General features: G+C 47.1%; 1 protein-coding gene across 5 annotated transcripts in view; it reads left to right on the plus strand.

The window, feature by feature from the left end:
* Positions 1 to 20,020, plus strand: part of TTLL10 (tubulin tyrosine ligase like 10) — a 176,262-nt gene that overhangs the window by 75,043 nt on the left and 81,199 nt on the right. For 3 of the 5 annotated variants that reach the window (XM_075329256.1, XM_075329257.1, XM_075329254.1), the window contains exon 2: positions 8,495 to 8,862. The exons of 1 other annotated variant lie outside the window; for it this stretch is intronic. In XM_075329256.1, coding sequence (XP_075185371.1) covers positions 8,538 to 8,862 — 325 coding nt within the window. In that variant the 5' untranslated portion in view covers positions 8,495 to 8,537. Of the gene's footprint in view, positions 1 to 13; positions 82 to 8,494; positions 8,863 to 20,020 lie in introns of those variants that run through there. One more of the 5 variants, XM_075329255.1, reaches the window with a different exon arrangement.

Here is a 20,020-nt window from a genome sequence, read left to right on the forward strand (position 1 = left end):
GATTGGTTGCTATGGGTAACTAAGTAGATTTTGATGAATCTGGCCTATTCCAATATGAAGGCCTCACAGAGACTTTCTCAAGTATGTATTTCCCTAATGGTGTTTACACTATGCAGAAATAATTGCTAAGATTTCCCAAGAGACTTTAAAACCATCCTATTAATCCACCATTGTGATGTTATCCATAGCTTTTATTTGCATGGTCAGCCTATAAAGCAGTGCACTAACTAGTCAGTGACTCCATGGCCGTCCTTACACCATGGCAGTGACTCCATGGCCGTCCTTACACCATGGCAGTGACTCCATGGCCGTCCTTACACCATGGCAGTGACTCCATGGCCGTCCTTACACCATGGCAGTGACTCCATGGCCGTCCTTACGCCTTGGCAGTGACTCCATGGCCGTCCTTACACCATGGCAGTGACTCCATGGCCGTCCTTACACCATGGCAGTGACTCCATGGCCGTCCTTACGCCTTGGCAGTGACTCCATGGCCTTCCTTATGCCTTGGCAGTGACTCCATGGCCGTCCTTACGCCTTGGCAGTGACTCCATCCCCGTCCTTACGCCTTGGCAGTGACTCCATGGCCGTCCTTACGCCTTGGAAGTGACTCCATGGCCGTCCTTACACCATGGCAGTGACTCCATGGCCGTCCTTACACCATGGCAGTGACTCCATGGCCGTCCTTACACCATGGCAGTGACTCCATGGCCGTCCTTACACCATGGCAGTGACTCCATGGCCGTCCTTACGCCTTGGCAGTGACTCCATGGCCGTCCTTACACCATGGCAGTGACTCCATGGCCGTCCTTACACCATGGCAGTGACTCCATGGCCGTCCTTACGCCTTGGCAGTGACTCCATGGCCTTCCTTATGCCTTGGCAGTGACTCCATGGCCGTCCTTACGCCTTGGCAGTGACTCCATCCCCGTCCTTACGCCTTGGCAGTGACTCCATGGCCGTCCTTACGCCTTGGCAGTGACTCCATGGCTGTCCTTACACCTTGGCAGTGACTCCATGGCCATCCTTACACCTTGACATTGACTCCATGGCCATCCTTACACCTTGGCAGTGACTCCATGGCCGTCCTTACACCTTGGCAGTGACTCCATGGCCGTCCTTACACCTTGGCAGTGACTCCATGGCCGTCCTTACACCTTAGCAGTGACTCCATGGCCGTCCTTACACCTTGGCAGTGACTCCATGGCCGTCCTTACACCTTGGCAGTGACTCCATGGCCGTTCTTACACCTTGGCAGTGACTCCATGGCTGTCCTTGCCATCCTTAGGGGTGCTTCACACACAGCGAGCTCGCTGCCGAGATCGCTGCTGAGTCACGCTTTTTGTGACGCAGCAGTGACCTCATTAGCGATCTCGCTGTGTGTGACACTGAGCAGCGATCTGGCCCCTGCTGCGAGATCGCTGCTCGTTACACACAGCCCTGGTTCGTTTTCTTCAAAGCCGCTCTCCTGCTGTGACACACAGATCGCTGTGTGTGACAGCAAGAGAGCGACAAATGAAGCGAGCAGGGAGCAGGAGCCGGCATCTGACAGCTGAGGTAAGCTGTATCCAAGATAAACATCGGGTAACCAAGGTGGTTACCCGATATTTACCTTAGTTACCAGCAGCTCTCACGCTGCCTGTGCTGCCGGCTCCGGCTCTCTGCACATGTAGCTGCTGTACACATCGGGTTAATTAACCCGATGTGTACAGCAGCTAGGAGAGCAAGGAGCCAGCGCTCAGTGTGCGCGGCTCCCTGCTCTCTGCACATGTAGCTGCATTACACATCGGGTTAATTAACCCGATGTGTACTGTAGCTAGGAGAGCAAGGAGCCAGCGCTTAGTGTGCGCGGCTCCCTGCTCCCTGCTCACACTGGTAACTAATGTAAACATCGGGTAACCATACCCGATGTTTACCTTAGTTACCAGTCTCCGCAGCTTCCAGACGGCGGCTCCGTGCAAGCGCAACGTCGCTTGCACGTCGCTGCTGGCTGGGGGCTGGTCACTGGTCGCTGGTGAGATCTGCCTGTTTGACAGCTCACCAGCGACCATGTAGCGATGCAGCAGCGATCCTGACCAGGTCAGATCGCTGGTCGGATCGCTGCTGCATCGCTAAGTGTGAAGGTACCCTTACACCTAGACAAACAATTGGTAGAGTAAATTATACTAAGCCTGTGTTCATACAGGGTTTTTTGAGGCATTGAATTACTACTGTTTTTTTCAAGCAAAAAAACAACAACAAAAACTTTTTGGGAAAGATTTTGAAGGAGTTATTCTTTTCCTGAGAGGTTTTAGGCTGCTTTCACACTGCGTTCTGACCTACGTTCAGTGGTCCCAACAGGGCTTCCGTTCAAACCCCCCGTATAACGGGTTTCGGCATATGCGATGATGTGGGACATTGACTATAATGGTGCAGGTGGAGTCACCGTCTACTCTGTCGTGCACCATTTTCAGGCAGATATGCTTTTCTGGAGGTGGACAATTAAGCTGGAGTCACACTTGCGATTAACTCGCACGAGTGCAATGCGAGAAAATCTCTCGCACTCGGACCAATATATTATAATCAGTGAGGCAGCTCCCATCTGCTATTTTTTTCTCAGTCCAAATCGGACTGAGAAAAAAATCGCAGCATGCTGCGTTTTGGTGAGTTTCACGTGCAAGTCACTCCAATGAAAGTCTATGGGTGCGTGAAAAAAGTGGATGTCACACGGACGGCACACAGACCATCCTAGTGACATGCGTTTTTTCTAAATACATTTATCGCATGTTGCAGAAAACACTGGACATGAGTGAGGTCTGTCGATATCGGTCAATCTCTATCTCTGTCAGTCGGTCTCTCCCAAATTTCATACCAGCCAGGGTAAAGCCATACGGCAGGAGGCTGGTATTGTCAGGATGGGGAGCGCCACGTTATGGGGAGCCCCCCACCCTAACAATATCAGCCAGCAGCTGCCCGGAATTGCCGCATCCATTAGATGCGACAGTCCCGGGACTGTACCCAGCTCATCCGGAATTGCCCTGGTGCAGTGGCAATCGAGGTAATAAGGAGTTAATGATGGCAGCCCATAGCTGCCACTAAGTCCTAGGTTAATCATGGCAGGCATCTCCCCGAGATACCTTCCATGATTAACCTGTAAGATAAAGAAAATAAAGACATACACCAAAATCCTTTATTTGAAAAAAATAACAAAAAAACACCCTCTTTCACCACTTTATTAAACCCCCAAATACCCCTCCAGGTCCGACGTAATCCACTGAGGTCCCACGACGCTTTCAGCTCTGCTACATCAGAAGCTGATAGAGAGCGGTCACAGACCACGACCGCTCTCTCTGAGCTCCCCGCAGCAACTGAAGTGAGCCGCGCTATCAGCGGTGCCGTCACTGAGTTTACCTGCGGCCACAGATCTCAGCGGGAGGACTTCTGCTGTGGCCTCGGGTAACCTCAGTGACGGCACAGCTGATAGCGGAGATCACGTAAGTCACTCAGGGGATTTGCGGTCACCGGTGACCGAAAATCAGGCCATGACACAGAGACAGAGCCGCGGGATGACAATGAAGTCGGGTGACGTTCATCCGACTTCATTCTGATCGTGCGGCTCTGTCTGTGGCTGCTGTCAACGGCCATTCAGCTCTGCTACATGGCTCTGTCTGTGTCAGCTGCCATGTAGCAGAGCTGAATGGCAGATGACATACAGTTAGGTCCAGAAATATTTGGACAGTGACACAATTTTCGCGAGTTGGGCTCTGCATGCCACCACATTGGATTTGAAATGAAACCTCTACAACAGAATTCAAGTGCAGATTGTAACGTTTAATTTGAATGTTTGAACAAAAATATCTGATAGAAATTGTAGGAATTGTACACATTTCTTTACAAACACTCCACATTTTAGGAGGTCAAAAGTAATTGGACAAAAACCAAACCCAAAAAAAATTTTTTTATTTTCAATATTTTGTTGCGAATCCTTTGGAGGCAATCACTGCCTTAAGTCTGGAACCCATGGACATCACCAAACGCTGGGTTTCCTCCTTCTTAATGCTTTGCCAGGCCTTTACAGCCGCAGCCTTCAGGTCTTGCTTGTTTGTGGGTCTTTCCGTCTTAAGTCTGGATTTGAGCAAGTGAAATGCATGCTCAATTGGGTTAAGATCTGGTGGTTGACTTGGCCATTGCAGAATGTTCCACTTTTATGCACTCATGAACTCCTGGGTAGCTTTGGCTGTATGCTTGGGGTCATTGTCCAACTGTACTATGAAGCGCCGTCCGATCAACTTTGCGGCATTTGGCTGAATCTGGGCTGAAAGTATACCCCGGTACACTTCAGAATTCATCCGGCTACTCTTGTCTGCTGTTATGTCATCAATAAGCACAAGTGACCCAGTGCCATTGAAAGCCATGCATGCCCATGCCATCACGTTGCCTTCACCATGTTTTACAGAAGATGTGGTGTGCCTTGGATCATGGGCCGTTCCCTTTCTTCTCCAAACTTTTTTCTTCCCATCATTCTGGTACAGGTTGATCTTGGTCTCATCTGTCCATAGAATACTTTTCCAGAACTGAGCTGGCTTCATGAGGTGTTTTTCAGCAAATTTAACTCTGGCCTGTCTATTTTTGGAATTGATGAATGGTTTGCATCTAGATGTGAACCCTTTGTATTTACTTTCATGGAGTCTTCTCTTTACTGTTGACTTAGAGACAGATAAACCTACTTCACTGAGAGTGTTCTGGACTTCAGTTGATGTTGTGAACGGGTTCTTCTTCACCAAAGAAAGTATGCGGCGATCATCCACCACGGTTGTCATCCGTGGACGGCCAGGCCTTTTTGAGTTCCCAAGCTCACCAGTCAATTCCTTTTTTCTCAGAATGTACCGACTGTTGATTTTGCTACTCCAAGCATGTCTGCTATCTCTCTGATGGATTTTTTCTTTTTTTTCAGCCTCAGGATGTTCTGCTTCACCTCAATTGAGAGTTCCTTAGACCGCATGTTGTCTGGTCACAGCAACAGCTTCCAAATGCAAAACCACACACCTGTAATCAACCCCAGACCTTTTAACTACTTCATTGATTACAGGTTAACGAGGGAGACGCCTTCAGAGTTAATTGCAGCCCTTAGAGTCCCTTGTCCAATTACTTTTGGTCCCTTGAAAAAGAGGAGGCTATGCCTTACAGAGCTATGATTCCTAAACCCTTTCTCCGATTTGGATAAGAAAACTCTCATATTGCAGCTGGGAGTGTGCACTTTCAGCCCATATTATATATATAATTGTATTTCTGAACATGTTTTTGTAAACAGCTAAAATAACAAAACTTGTGTCACTGTCCAAATATTTCTGGACCTAACTGTAGCTGCTGAGAATAAAAACGGATCCCATACGGATCACACACGGATTGCACATGGATTACAATCATGAGAACAATCACAGAATCGCATTGCTGTTGCATTGCCCACTGATCAAGACTTGAACAAAGCTCATGCTACTTTCTAGCATGAGACTCGGACCGATTTTACACTCGCAAGTGTGATTCCAGCCTTAGAAATAGTAGACTGCGCCTGGGTGTCTGCTTCCAGAAAGCGTATCTGCCCGGAAATGGTGCACGACAGAGCACATGGTGACTTCGTCTTCACCATTATAGTAAATAAGCCGTTGAAAAACATGGCCGTTAGGCGCTTTGATATACAGTTAGGTCCAGAAATATTTGGACAGTGACACAAGTTTTGTTATTTTAGCTGTTTACAAAAACATGTTCAGAAATACAATTATATATATAATATGGGCTGAAAGTGCACACTCCCAGCTGCAATATGAGAGTTTTCTTATCCAAATCGGAGAAAGGGTTTAGGAATCATAGCTCTGTAATGCATAGCCTCCTCTTTTTCAAGGGACCAAAAGTAATTGGACAAGGGACTCTAAGGGCTGCAATTAACTCTGAAGGCGTCTCCCTCGTTAACCTGTAATCAATGAAGTAGTTAAAAGGTCTGGGGTTGATTACAGGTGTGTGGTTTTGCATTTGGAAGCTGTTGCTGTGACCAGACAACATGCGGTCTAAGGAACTCTCAATTGAGGTGAAGCAGAACATCCTGAGGCTGAAAAAAAAAGAAAAAATCCATCAGAGAGATAGCAGACATGCTTGGAGTAGCAAAATCACCAGTCGGGTACATTCTGAGAAAAAAGGAATTGACTGGTGAGCTTGGGAACTCAAAAAGGCCTGGGCGTCCACGGATGACAACCGTGGTGGATGATCGCCGCATACTTTCTTTGGTGAAGAAGAACCCGTTCACAACATCAACTGAAGTCCAGAACACTCTCAGTGAAGTAGGTGTATCTGTCTCTAAGTCAACAGTAAAGAGAAGACTCCATGAAAGTAAATACAAAGGGTTCACATCTAGATGCAAACCATTCATCAATTCCAAAAATAGACAGGCCAGAGTTAAATTTGCTGAAAAACACCTCATCAAGCCAGCTCAGTTCTGGAAAAGTATTCTATGGACAGATGAGACAAAGATCAACCTGTACCAGAATGATGGGAAGAAAAAAGTTTGGAGAAGAAAGGGAACGGCACATGATCCAAGGCACACCACATCCTCTGTAAAACATGGTGGAGGCAACGTGATGGCATGGGCATGCATGGCTTTCAATGGCACTGGGTCACTTGTGTTTATTGATGACATAACAGCAGACAAGAGTAGCCGGATGAATTCTGAAGTGTACCGGGATATACTTTCAGCCCAGATTCAGCCAAATGCCGCAAAGTTGATTGGACGGCGCTTCATAGTACAGATGGACAATGACCCCAAGCATACAGCCAAAGCTACCCAGGAGTTCATGAGTGCAAAAAAGTGGAACATTCTGCAATGGCCAAGTCAATCACCAGATCTTAACCCAATTGAGCATACATTTCACTTGCTCAAATCCAGACTTAAGCTGGAAAGACCCACAAACAAGCAAGACCTGAAGGCTGCGACTGTAAAGGCCTGGCAAAGCATTAAGAAGGAGGAAACCCAGCGTTTGGTGATGTCCATGGGTTCCAGACTTAAGGCAGTGATTGCCTCCAAAGGATTCGCAACAAAATATTGAAAATAAAAATATTTTGTTTGGGTTTGGTTTATTTGTCCAATTACTTTTGACCTCCTAAAATGTGGAGTGTTTGTAAAGAAATGTGACAATTCCTACAATTTCTATCAGATATTTTTGTTCAAACCTTCAAATTAAACGTTACAATCTGCACTTGAATTCTGTTGTAGAGATTTCATTTCAAATCCAATGTGGTGGCATGCAGAGCCCAACTCGCCAAAATTGTGTCACTATCCAAATATTTCTGGACCTAACTGTACATTATATTTGGAGCTGAAACTAAGCAAAAACTACAAACTCCTAAAAAATTTGGATCATCTGCTTAGTTTTCACTCTAAAAACTTTGAAAAACGAGTCAGTGTGAATAACTTCAGCACAAAGAGTATTTAGAAGAGTTTTTGGCGCAGAAATTGAAAGGATGCTCTTCAAATCCTCCTCATAAATGTAAAACTCCACAAAACCTTGAAAGTTGTTCTCAGTTACCAAGAAAAAAAAACCTCAGCCAAAAGAGTGCGCATAGTCAATAGCCCAAAGGCGTTTTGAGCAGATGAGGAGGATTTGGAGAGTTTCTGCTTGGTAGTGGCCATGTGAACACAGAGGTTTTGAGTTTTTGAGGCAGAAACGTATCGGAAACTGAGTAGAAACTGAAAAAAATCATCCTTCAAATGTCAAACTCCTTAAAAATGTGCAGTTTCCTTTCAGTTTCTGCTCCGAAAAATCAGCAAAAAGACTGAATTTACAAATATCCAGTGGCTACGTGCCCATAGAGGTTTTTTTTGAGGAATTTCGAGCAGAAACTGATCTGAAACTGAATGAGAACCCTCCAAATCCTTCTCAAAAATGCATAACCCAAAAACTTGGAGTTTTTGCTGTTTCAGAAAAAAGATTCAGTGCACACATACCCATTTTCTGCTCCAAAAACACCTCGAAAACACTATAGACAACGCAAGGAGGACAAACAGGGGGAAAGGCGTGAACTACTTATCCACAGATTACTCAGGGAGAAGAGCAGCAAAGTTTTCAGCAATGATACCACAGCAGAGTACAAGCCACCTGCTTGCAACCAGAGCTTGAATGAACTGAAAAATATCACCAGCACCAGTTCAAGGAAGGAAGGGGTATTTAAGCACCAAGAGAATGGTGATGATCAGCAGCTGAGTGGAAGGTGAGCTCCTGCTGGGTCCAAAAGGGGGAGAGATGAATCCAGCAGGAAAGCTACCTATACCAATGACTACTGACAAAAACTCCTAGAAAAATTTTGCGTTGCACATTGACATTACTGAGCGGAAACTCTCCAAATCCTCCCTACTTTTCAAAAGTTCTTAGTAAAAAAAACTGCATTTGTACATACTATAATGTTTTTTGGTTTTCTATGTTTCTAAAGTTTTCTAAATTTTATTCCTTCCCCTGATATGACAAACTAGTTATATGGCCTAGATTGTCTACCCAGACCTGAAATCTCCCAATATGCAGCTGAAGAACAGTCCATCTGAGCCAACGGAGGAAAACTCACACCAACGATTGTACGATACATCAAAACAGCATTCAGAGCCAGTGGGAATCAAAAAACATGAAAGGCAAAGTGATACAAAGGACTCTATAGAAGAAGCCACACCATCTGCAGCCAATAATGACAAAGACGAGTGGACGGAAAATAATCCTTCACAGGATAAAAGCCATCATCGGTCTACAACGCAAACCGTGAAGGTTCCTAGGTCTTCAAGGAAAGCACCTTCCACGGCAAAAAAGAAGAGGAGGCGCCAACTGGGCTCAGACGCACAGATTCTACCAGGTATGGTCAGAGATGTGTGTGGTTGATCGAATCATTCAAAAAGTTCTTTTATTTTGGTTTTAGAAGAAGAATATTTCTGACGATGACCTCACAATCCGAGCAAGTTAAGGCCCCTTTACACGCAACAACATCGTTAACGAGATGTCGCTGGGGTCATGAAATTAGTGACGCACATCCGGCCTCGTTAGCGACGTCGATGCGTGTGACATGTACGAGCAAGTGTTAACGATCCAAAATACTTACCACATCGTTGATTGTTGACATGTCATTCATTTTGAAAATATCGTTGCTCGTTGTGGACTCAGGTTGTTCGTTGTTCCTGAGGCAGCACACATCGCTACATGTGACATCCCGGGAACGACGAACAACAGCGTTCCGCGTCCTCCCGTAACGAGGTGGGAGTGTCGTTCATGCGGCTGCTCTCCGCCCCTCTGCTTCTATTGGTGGCCTGCTGTGTGACGTCGCTGTGACGCCGCACGAACCGCCCCCTTAGAAAAGAGGTTGTTCGCCGGCCACAGCGACATTGTTAGTAAGGTATGTGCGTGTGACGCGCAGTACCGATATTGTCCGCCACAGGCAGCGATTTCCCATGACGCACAAACAGATGTCGCGAGCGATGTCGCTGTGTGTAAAGTGGCCTTTAGAAGCCAATGTTGTTGGTTGCAGGAACTGATCAGAGCTGAGGTGGTTGGAACCATTCAAAGTTCATTCTTGACGGTGTCTCCAGAATTTTTCCACAGGTTTTTGGTATGTTCACGATGAGTTTTTTAGGCGTTTTTGGAACAGAAACTAAGCAAAAACTCAAAACTCCTCAAAAAGATCAAGTTTCAGCTCAGTTTTCGTTCCAAAAACTCAACGAAAAGACCCGGTGTGAACACAGCCTTAGGCCTCATTCAAGCGTCAGTTATTCTAGTACAAGTGCTATCTGTGTTTTTCACATCATTCGTACTTATGACAGTTCATGGGGGAGTTCACATGTCCAATTTATTTGTCTTAGGCCTAAAACACACTTCCGCATAAAAAAACGTTTTTCGGGTCCGTGTTCCGTTTTTTATGGGCGTTTCTCTGGTACGTGTGACATCTATGTGATGGCGTATACTTGCCGTGTGTGCGTGTGGAATGTCCGTGTATGCGTACGTGTAATGTCCGTGTGGTGTCCGTATGTGTTGATCTGTGTGTGTTGTAAAATGTCGTTGCTACATACCCGCTGACAGCCGACACAGACAGAGACGAGCGATGAGAATGAACTCGGGTGAACCTCACCCGACTTCATTGTCATACCACGGCTCTGTCTGTGTGTGGCGTCCTGATTAGTGGACATCCGTGATTGAATCACCGGTATCCGCTAATCCCCTGAGTAACTGAAGTTAGCGGCGACATTAGCGCTGCCGTTACTCAGGCTACCCGCGGCCAGCTGGAGTCACCCACCCGACACCACAACTCACCTGTGACTTTTTCGCTGATCACGCAGCTCACTTCAGTCACTTGGGCGACTCGCAGTCACAGGTGGAGGATCCAGCGGTGGCCGCGAGTAACCTGACTGACATCATCGGTGATCGTGCGGCTCACTTCAGTTGCTGCTTGGAGGTGATAAAGAGCGGTCATTGTGTGTGGCCGCTCATGTCACCTTCATGTAGCAGAGCTGAGAGCGTTGTGGGACATCCATGGATTACGGTAGACCTGGATGGGTTTTTTGGTTTTATTAAATTGGTGAACGAGGGTGTTTGTTTGTTTTAATTATTCTAAATAAAGGATTTTTTGAATGTGTGTGTTTTATTTAATTTTAATAATAGGTTGAACATAGAAGTTATCTTGGGGAGACGGGTGCCATGTTTAACCTAGGACTTAGTGGCAGCTATGGGCTGCTGCCATTAACTCCTTATTACCCCAATTGCCACCGCAGCAGGGCAATTCAGGAAGAGTCAAGTAGAGTCCCGGAAATGTCGCATCTAATGGATGCGGCTTTTCTGGGCGGCTGCTGGCTGATATTGTTAGGCTGGGGGGCTCCCCATAACGTGGGGCTCACTATCCTGAGAATACCAGCCTTCAGCCGTGTGACTTTATCATGGCTGGTATCAAAATTGGGGGGGACCGCACGCCGTTTTTTTAAATTATTTATTTATTTTACGGCACAATATAGACACGCCCACCAGCTGCTGTGATTGGTTGCAGTGAGACAGCTATCACTCAGCGTGGGGGTGTGTCTGACTGCAACCAATCATAGGTGCCGGTGGGCGGGGGAAGCAGGGAATACTAGATTGAATAATGAGCGGCCGGCATTTTCAAAATAATTAAAGCCGCCATATCTTTTGCACAGCTGTGCAGTGCTGCGCTGGTGATCGGGGATCGGTAAGTATGAGACACGGGGAGATACAGACTGACAGACAAAGGGATATTGACTGACAACCACAGAAGAAAAGGTTAATTGACTGACAACCATATAAAAAATAGATTGACCGACATCGCTCACTGAAAAACGCACACGGACGGTACGTATAGCACACGGACATGCTACGTGTGCTGTCTGTGCAGGCACGGACCCATAGACTATAGCAGGTGCGTGCCTGTGTGATGCCGGCGAAAAACGGACATGTCGAGTGTGTTGGAAAACGCACACACGTACAAACGACACGGACACACGTTCCGTGTGTTTTTACGTGTGTGTGCCTGCTACCATAGGGTAGCATTGGTCTCCGTGTCTCCATGCCGCCGGTGCGTGCAAAAACGTACCAAACACGTACCGGAGGCACGGATGTGTGTCGCAGGCCTTAGACCAAATGGTCCACAGAAAAGAACAGAGACATTAGATATTGATCCGAGCGGTCAAACCCGGCAATACAAGTTTATGGGCGAGAAAAAAAATCGACAGCACTATGTGATGTCCATTTCTCATGGATTGTTTGACAGGAGAAGCTTGAGAAACCTCCATATTTTTTTTTTTTTAGCTGAGCAAAAATGATGAACTGTAGAGGTAAAATCTGATACTGACCAAAATCTAATCAAAAACAGCGGTGAATTTCGAGCTGTTTTTTTTTATGTACGTGAAAAATCGCTGATGTCTGAATGATCCCGTAAAAGATACCTTCAACAGTTTAGCTGAGGGTGTTGTAATAACACAAAACAAAGACTAGAGTTACCTTCCAGATGGGCGCCACTCCTTATTTGTTCTCCACAAGACTGTTGGCATCCACAGCTGGTGGGGGGGCATCACGTTTTGGCTGCAGGCAATCAGTTGTCGCCAATTGGCTGTGGCTTTCTCATTCTGTACTAACAGGAAACCAGCACAGATGTCCTTCTCATAAGGAATGATAAGACGACAGCCAAAGGTGAGAGAAGGAATGAGTCCAAGTGTATTCAATACCTGCCCTTCCTGCCTGACAGCTGCAGCTTGTACTGAGCAGTGTGAGATCCAAGTAGCAATAGGGAGGAGTGATACTAAGGAGCTGTCAATTAGACTATGTACAGTAGGTGAAGATTTAACAGCAGCAGGGAGGAAGGACACTGAGGAGCTGCCAATTAGACTATATGGGTGAAGGTTTAACAGCAGCAGGGAGGAGGAACCCTGAGGAGATGTCAATTAAACTGTGTGGGTGAAGACTTAACAGCAGCAGGGAGGAGAGACACTGAGTATCTCTCAATTAGACTATGTGGGTGAAGACTTAACAGCAGCAGAGAGGAGGGCCCTGAGGAGCTGTCAATTAGACTATGAGGGTGAAGATTTAACAGCAGCAGGGAGGAGGGACCCCGAGGAGCTGTCAATTAGACTATATGGGTGAAGATTTATTAGCAGCAGAGAGGAGGGACCCCGAGGAGCTGTCAATTAGACTATGTGGGTGAAGACTTAACAGCAGCAGGGAGGAGGGACCCTGAGGAGCTGTCAATTAGACTATATGGGTGAAGCTTTAACAGCAGCAGGGAGGAGGGACCCTGAGGAGCTGTCAATTAGACTATATGGGTGAAGCTTTAACAGCAGCAGAGAGGAGGGCCCTGAGGAGCTGTCAATTAGACTATGAGGGTGAAGATTTAACAGCAGCAGGGAGGAGGGACCCTGAGGAGCTGTCAATTAGACTATATGGGTAAAGCTTTAACAGCAGCAGGGAGGAGGGACCCCGAGGAGCTGTCAATTAGACTATATGGGTGAAGATTTATTAGCAGAGAGGAGGGCCCTGAGGAGCTGTCAATTAAACTAGTGAGTGAAGATTTAACAGCAGCAGGGAGGAGGGACCCTGAGGAGCTGTCAATTAGACTATATGGGTAAAGCTTTAACAGCAGCAGGAAGGAGGGACCCCGAGGAGCTGTCAATTAGACTATATGGGTGAAGATTTATTAGCAGAGAGGAGGGCCCTGAGGAGCTGTCAATTAAACTAGTGAGTGAAGATTTAACAGCAGCAGGGAGGAGGGACCCTGAGGAGCTGTCAGTTAGACTATATGGGTGAAGATTTATTAGCAGCAGAGAGGAGGGACCCCGAGGAGCTGTCAATTAGACTATGTGGGTGAAGATTCAACAGCAGCAGAGAGGAGGGCCCTGAGGAGCTGCCAATTAAACTAGTGAGTGTAGATTTAACAGCAGCAGGGAGGAGAGACACTGATTATCTCTCAATTAGACTATGTGGGTGAAGACTTAACAGCAGCAGGGAGGAGGGACCCTGAGGAACTGTCAATTAGACTATATGGGTGAAGATTTATTAGCAGCAGAGAGGAGGGACCCCGAGGAGCTGTCAATTAGACTATGTGGGTGAAGATTCAACAGCAGCAGAGAGGAGGACCCTGCGAAGCTGTTAATTAGACTATGTGGGTGAAGACTTAACAGCAGCAGGGAGGAGGGACCCTGAGGAGCTGTCAATTAGACTATATGGGTGAAGCTTTAACAGCAGCAGGGAGGAGGGACCCTGAGGAGCTGTGAATTAGACTATATGGGTGAAGCTTTAACAGCAGCAGGTAGGAGGGACCCTGAGGAGCTGTCAATTAAACTATGTGGGTGAAGATTTAACACAAGCAGGGAGGAGGGACCCTGAGGAGCTGTCAAACTATGTGGGTGAAAATTTAACACAAGCAGGGAGGCGGGACCCTGAGGAGCTGTTAGACAAGGTGGGTCGGAAGAGATTGAGTATACACCTTCAAAAAAGATTATGCAGCCATTCTATGGATTACCAAATCAAATACACTAGCTTGATCAGATGTAAGAGAGCTTTTTAATAATGTATGCAGCTTGTAATGGGAAATCTGGTGACGAATATCTCTAAATCAACATAGGAAAGAATATGGTCAGTTCTGGTATTAAATTCCATCATGAGTGGTGCAGAAACACCGGGCAGCTGTGACTATGGGAACTCACCCACCCTTAGAAAGTTAGTAAAGTTTTATAACATATGGAGACACCCAGAACTGCAATTGTAATCTTCTTCCGCTGACTGCACCTATTTAAAGCCAGGGATTATAATCCGGGTTTCACCGTACCGTGAAGTGTTAAAGGAAAAGAAACCCTATAATCAGCTTTTCGCCAGGTTTAGCTCATTATTCCTAAATCCCCTGATTAAATAGAAAGAGACGCGCGTTGGGCTCGCTCATTACGCGGCCAGGTGAGTCCTTGTAGGCGCTACTGGAGCGAGCATTGTAATGCCCTAGATGCATGTATTTTTAGCCGGTGCTGCCTGACATTTCCGGATTGACATTCAGCCTTATTACATCTGGTTGTACTACAAGAAATATGATTTGATAGATATCAGCTCCTCTCACTCCCTACAAAAATTCCATAAAATACACATTGCTGTCATTCTCTCCATACTATGTGATTATATCCCAACTAGAGATGAGCGAACCGGTCCCGGTTCGGCTCGAGGCGGTTCGCCGAACGTGGGGTCTGGCTCGAGTTCGGCTCGTCGAACGTTCGACGAACCGAACTCGAGCCCATAGGAAACAATGGCAGGCAATCACAAACACAGTAAAACACCTAGAAAACACCCTCAAAGGTGTCCAAAAGGTGACAAACAACTCACAACACAACACAAACACATGGGAAAGTGACAAGGACATGTACTCATGCGAAAACAAAACAGCTGGACAAGGAAAAAGAGGAGGACACACAGATATAGGCATGGCACGCCCTTCTAAAGTCATGTAAAACACCGCAAGGTGACTCCAAGCGGAGTCTCCCTTTTTTCCAAAAATTGGGCCCCACACACCCACCCCTTCAGTGGCAGCAGTTGTGCCCCAGTTGTACACTTCACAGCTAGATTTGCATCAAGCACATTCAAAAATACGCCATTCTTATCCGTCCCCAGGATGACACCGGGGTAGGTAGCAAAGTCTTTCCTGATCCCAGCTCTGTTCATCTTGGCTTCTTTTAAAAACACAGCAAGCAAGGGTTACTCCAAGCGGAGTCTCCCTTTTTTCCAAAAATTGGGCCACACAGACACCCACCACATCAGTGGCAGCACTTGGGCCCTAGTTGCAAACAGGATGTTTTGATTTGCATCAAGCACATTCAAAAATACGCTATTCTTAGCCGTCCCCAGGATGACACCGGGGTAGGTAGCAAAGTCTTTCCTGATCCCAGCTCTGTTCATCTTGGCTTCTTTTAAAAACACAGCAAGCAAGGGTTACTCCAAGCGGAGTCTCCCTTTTTTCCAAAAATTGGGCCCCACACACACCCACCCCTTCAGTGGCAGCAGTTGTGCCCCAGTTGTACACTTCACAGCTAGATTTGCATCAAGCACATTCAAAAATACGCTATTCTTAACCGTCCCCAGGATGACACCGGGGTAGGTAGCAAAGTCTTTCCTGATCCCAGCTCTGTTCATCTTGGCTTCTTTTAAAAACACAGCAAGCAAGGGTTACTCCAAGCGGAGTCTCCCTTTTTTCCAAAAATTGGGCCACACAGACACCCACCACATCAGTGGCAGCACTTGGGCCCTAGTTGCAAACAGGATGTTTTGATTTGCATCAAGCACATTCAAAAATACGCTATTCTTAGCCGTCCCCAGGATGACACCGGGGTAGGTAGCAAAGTCTTTGCTGACCCATGACTTGTTCATCTTGGCTTCTTTTAAAAACAATGTAAGCAAGGGTTACTCCAAGCGGAGTCTCCCTTTTTTCCAAAAATTGGGCCACACAGACACCCACCCCATCAGTGGCAGCACTTGGGCCCTAGTTGCAAACAGGATGTTTTGATTTGCATCAAGCACATTCAAAAATACGCTATTCTTAGCCGTCCCCAGGATGACACCGGGGTAGGTAGCAAAGTCTTTGCTGACCCATGACTTGTTCATCTTGGCTTCTTTTAAAAACAATGTAAGCAAGGGTTACTCCAAGCGGAGTCTCCCCTTTTTTCCAAAAATTGGGCCCCACACACACCCACCCATTCAGTGGCAGCAGTTGTGCCCCAGTTGTACACTTCACAGCTAGATTTGCATCAAGCACATTCAAAAATACGCCATTCTTATCCGTCCCCAGGATGACACCGGGGTAGGTAGCAAAGTCTTTCCTGATCCCAGCTCTGTTCATCTTGGCTTCTTTTAAAAACACAGCAAGCAAGGGTTACTCCAAGCGGAGTCTCCCTTTTTTCCAAAAATTGGGCCACACAGACACCCACCACATCAGTGGCAGCACTTGGGCCCTAGTTGCAAACAGGATGTTTTGATTTGCATCAAGCACATTCAAAAATACGCTATTCTTAGCCGTCCCCAGGATGACACCGGGGTAGGTAGCAAAGTCTTTCCTGATCCCAGCTCTGTTCATCTTGGCTTCTTTTAAAAACACAGCAAGCAAGGGTTACTCCAAGCGGAGTCTCCCTTTTTTCCAAAAATTGGGCCCCACACACACCCACCCCTTCAGTGGCAGCAGTTGTGCCCCAGTTGTACACTTCACAGCTAGATTTGCATCAAGCACATTCAAAAATACGCTATTCTTAACCGTCCCCAGGATGACACCGGGGTAGGTAGCAAAGTCTTTCCTGATCCCAGCTCTGTTCATCTTGGCTTCTTTTAAAAACACAGCAAGCAAGGGTTACTCCAAGCGGAGTCTCCCTTTTTTCCAAAAATTGGGCCACACAGACACCCACCACATCAGTGGCAGCACTTGGGCCCTAGTTGCAAACAGGATGTTTTGATTTGCATCAAGCACATTCAAAAATACGCTATTCTTAGCCGTCCCCAGGATGACACCGGGGTAGGTAGCAAAGTCTTTGCTGACCCATGACTTGTTCATCTTGGCTTCTTTTAAAAACAATGTAAGCAAGGGTTACTCCAAGCGGAGTCTCCCTTTTTTCCAAAAATTGGGCCACACAGACACCCACCCCATCAGTGGCAGCACTTGGGCCCTAGTTGCAAACAGGATGTTTTGATTTGCATCAAGCACATTCAAAAATACGCTATTCTTATCCGTCCCCAGGATGACACCGGGGTAGGTAGCAAAGTCTTTCCTGATCCCAGCTCTGTTCATCTTGGCTTCTTTTAAAAACACAGCAAGCAAGGGTTACTCCAAGCGGAGTCTCCCTTTTTTCCAAAAATTGGGCCACACAGACACCCACCACATCAGTGGCAGCACTTGGGCCCTAGTTGCAAACAGGATGTTTTGATTTGCATCAAGCACATTCAAAAATACGCTATTCTTAGCCGTCCCCAGGATGACACCGGGGTAGGTAGCAAAGTCTTTGCTGACCCATGACTTGTTCATCTTGGCTTCTTTTAAAAACAATGTAAGCAAGGGTTACTCCAAGCGGAGTCTCCCTTTTTTCCAAAAATTGGGCCACACAGACACCCACCCCATCAGTGGCAGCACTTGGGCCCTAGTTGCAAACAGGATGTTTTGATTTGCATCAAGCACATTCAAAAATACGCTATTCTTATCCGTCCCCAGGATGACACCGGGGTAGGTAGCAAAGTCTTTCCTGATCCCAGCTCTGTTCATCTTGGCTTCTTTTAAAAACACAGCAAGCAAGGGTTACTCCAAGCGGAGTCTCCCTTTTTTCCAAAAATTGGGCCACACAGACACCCACCCCATCAGTGGCAGCACTTGGGCCCTAGTTGCAAACAGGATGTTTTGATTTGCATCAAGCACATTCAAAAATACGCTATTCTTAGCCGTCCCCAGGATGACACCGGGGTAGGTAGCAAAGTCTTTCCTGATCCCAGCTCTGTTCATCTTGGCTTCTTTTAAAAACACAGCAAGCAAGGGTTACTCCAAGCGGAGTCTCCCTTTTTTCCAAAAATTGGGCCACACAGACACCCACCCCATCAGTGGCAGCACTTGGGCCCTAGTTGCAAACAGGATGTTTTGATTTGCATCAAGCACATTCCAAATCCACAAGCATTTACTCTCCCCAGGATGACACAGGGGTAGTAAATTCCTTCTGGATCCATGACTTGTTCATTTTGATGAACGTCAGTCTGTCCACATTGTCACTGGACAGACGCGTGCGCTTATCTGTCAGCACACACCCAGCAGCACTGAATACACGTTCAGAGACAACGCTGGCAGCTGGACACGACAAAATCTCCAAGGCGTAAGTTGCGAGCTCTGGCCATTTTTGTAGGTTTGAAGCCCAAAAGGAGCAAGGCTCCAGTTGCACAGTCATGGCATCGATGTTCATTTGGAGATACTCCTGTATCATCCTCTCCAGCCGTTGACTATGTGTCAGACTTGTTGTCTCTGGTGGCCTTGCAAAAGAGGGTCTAAAAAAATTATGAAAAGATTCCATAAAATTGCTGTTACCGGCACCAGAAAAGGTCCTACTGGTACGGGTAGACTGTTGAAGATGACGAGACCGTCCCATGTTTGTCAAGTTACAACTGGGAGATTCACTCCCTGCACCTGCACGGTTGTTTGGTGGAAAAGCCGAGCTAAGATCTAGTAACAGCTTCTGCTGATACTCCTGCATACGTGCGTCCCTTTCTATGGCTGGAATTATGTCACAAAATTTGGACTTGTACCGGGGATCTAATAGTGTGGCAATCCAGTAGTCATCATCACTTCTAATTTTGACAATACGACTGTCATGTTGGAGGTAGTGCAACAAAAAGGCACTCATGTGTCTTGCGCAGCCATGCGGACCAAGTCCATGCTGTGTTTGTGGCATAGAGGTGCTACCCGTTCTTTCTTCCTCTGACATCTGACCCCAACCTCTTTCAACTGAAATTTGACCAAGGTCTCCCTCATCCGCTGAGTCTTCCATGTCCATGGACAGTTCGTCCTCCATTTCTTCATGTTCTCCTGCACCTTGCTCAACATTTCGCCTGCTACTATGCGCCCTTGTCGATCCCTGTCCCCCATGGTCCCATGCCTGCTGCGTTGGTGATGATGAACGTCTGGACCTTCGTGATGTTGTTGTCCCTTGCGCATATGAATCCTCCTGTAGTTCCTCCCCTTCATGTTGTCCCACCCCCTGACTCCGAATAGTGTTTAGCGTGTGCTCCAGCATGTAAATGACTGGAATCGTCATGCTGATAATGGCATTGTCAGAGCTAAACATATTCGTCGCCATGTCGAAACTGTGCAGAAGGGTGCATAGGTCCTTGATCTGAGACCACTCCATCAGGGTGATCTGCCCCACCTCTGCATCTCGTTGGCCCAGGCTATACGTCATGACGTATTGCACCAGGGCTCTGCGGTGCTGCCACAGTCGCTGTAACATGTGGAGAGTTGAATTCCAGCGTGTCGCCACATCGCATTTCAGGCGATGAACCGGCAGGCCGAAAGACTTCTGGAGCGATGCAAGTCGCTCTGCTGCGGCGCTTGAACGGCGGAAGTGAGCTGACAGTTTTCGTGCCCTGTTCAGAAGGCCATCTAGGCCGGGATAGTGTGTTAAAAATTGCTGCACGACAAGGTTCAACACGTGAGCCATACAAGGTACGTGTGTCACCTTGCCCAGGCGAAGTGCCGCACCCAGGTTTGCAGCATTGTCGCACACGGCCTTACCAGGCTGCAGTTTGAGTGGAGACAACCATTTATTAAACTCGGACCGCAAAGCTGACCACAACTCCTCAGCTGTGTGACTCTTATTACCAAGACATGTCAAGCTAAAGACCGCCTGATGCCGTTGCGCTCTGCTGCCAGCATAGTAATGAGGGGTGCGTGATTCCTTCTGCGCAGTGAGAACGCTGGTGGCCTGACCAGGCAGGCTTGGGGCGGAGGTGGAGGACCCAGATGAGGTGGAGGATGC

This window comes from Anomaloglossus baeobatrachus, chromosome 11 (assembly GCF_048569485.1).
Source record: "Anomaloglossus baeobatrachus isolate aAnoBae1 chromosome 11, aAnoBae1.hap1, whole genome shotgun sequence".
In the NCBI taxonomy this organism is placed as follows: domain Eukaryota; kingdom Metazoa; phylum Chordata; class Amphibia; order Anura; family Aromobatidae; genus Anomaloglossus; species Anomaloglossus baeobatrachus.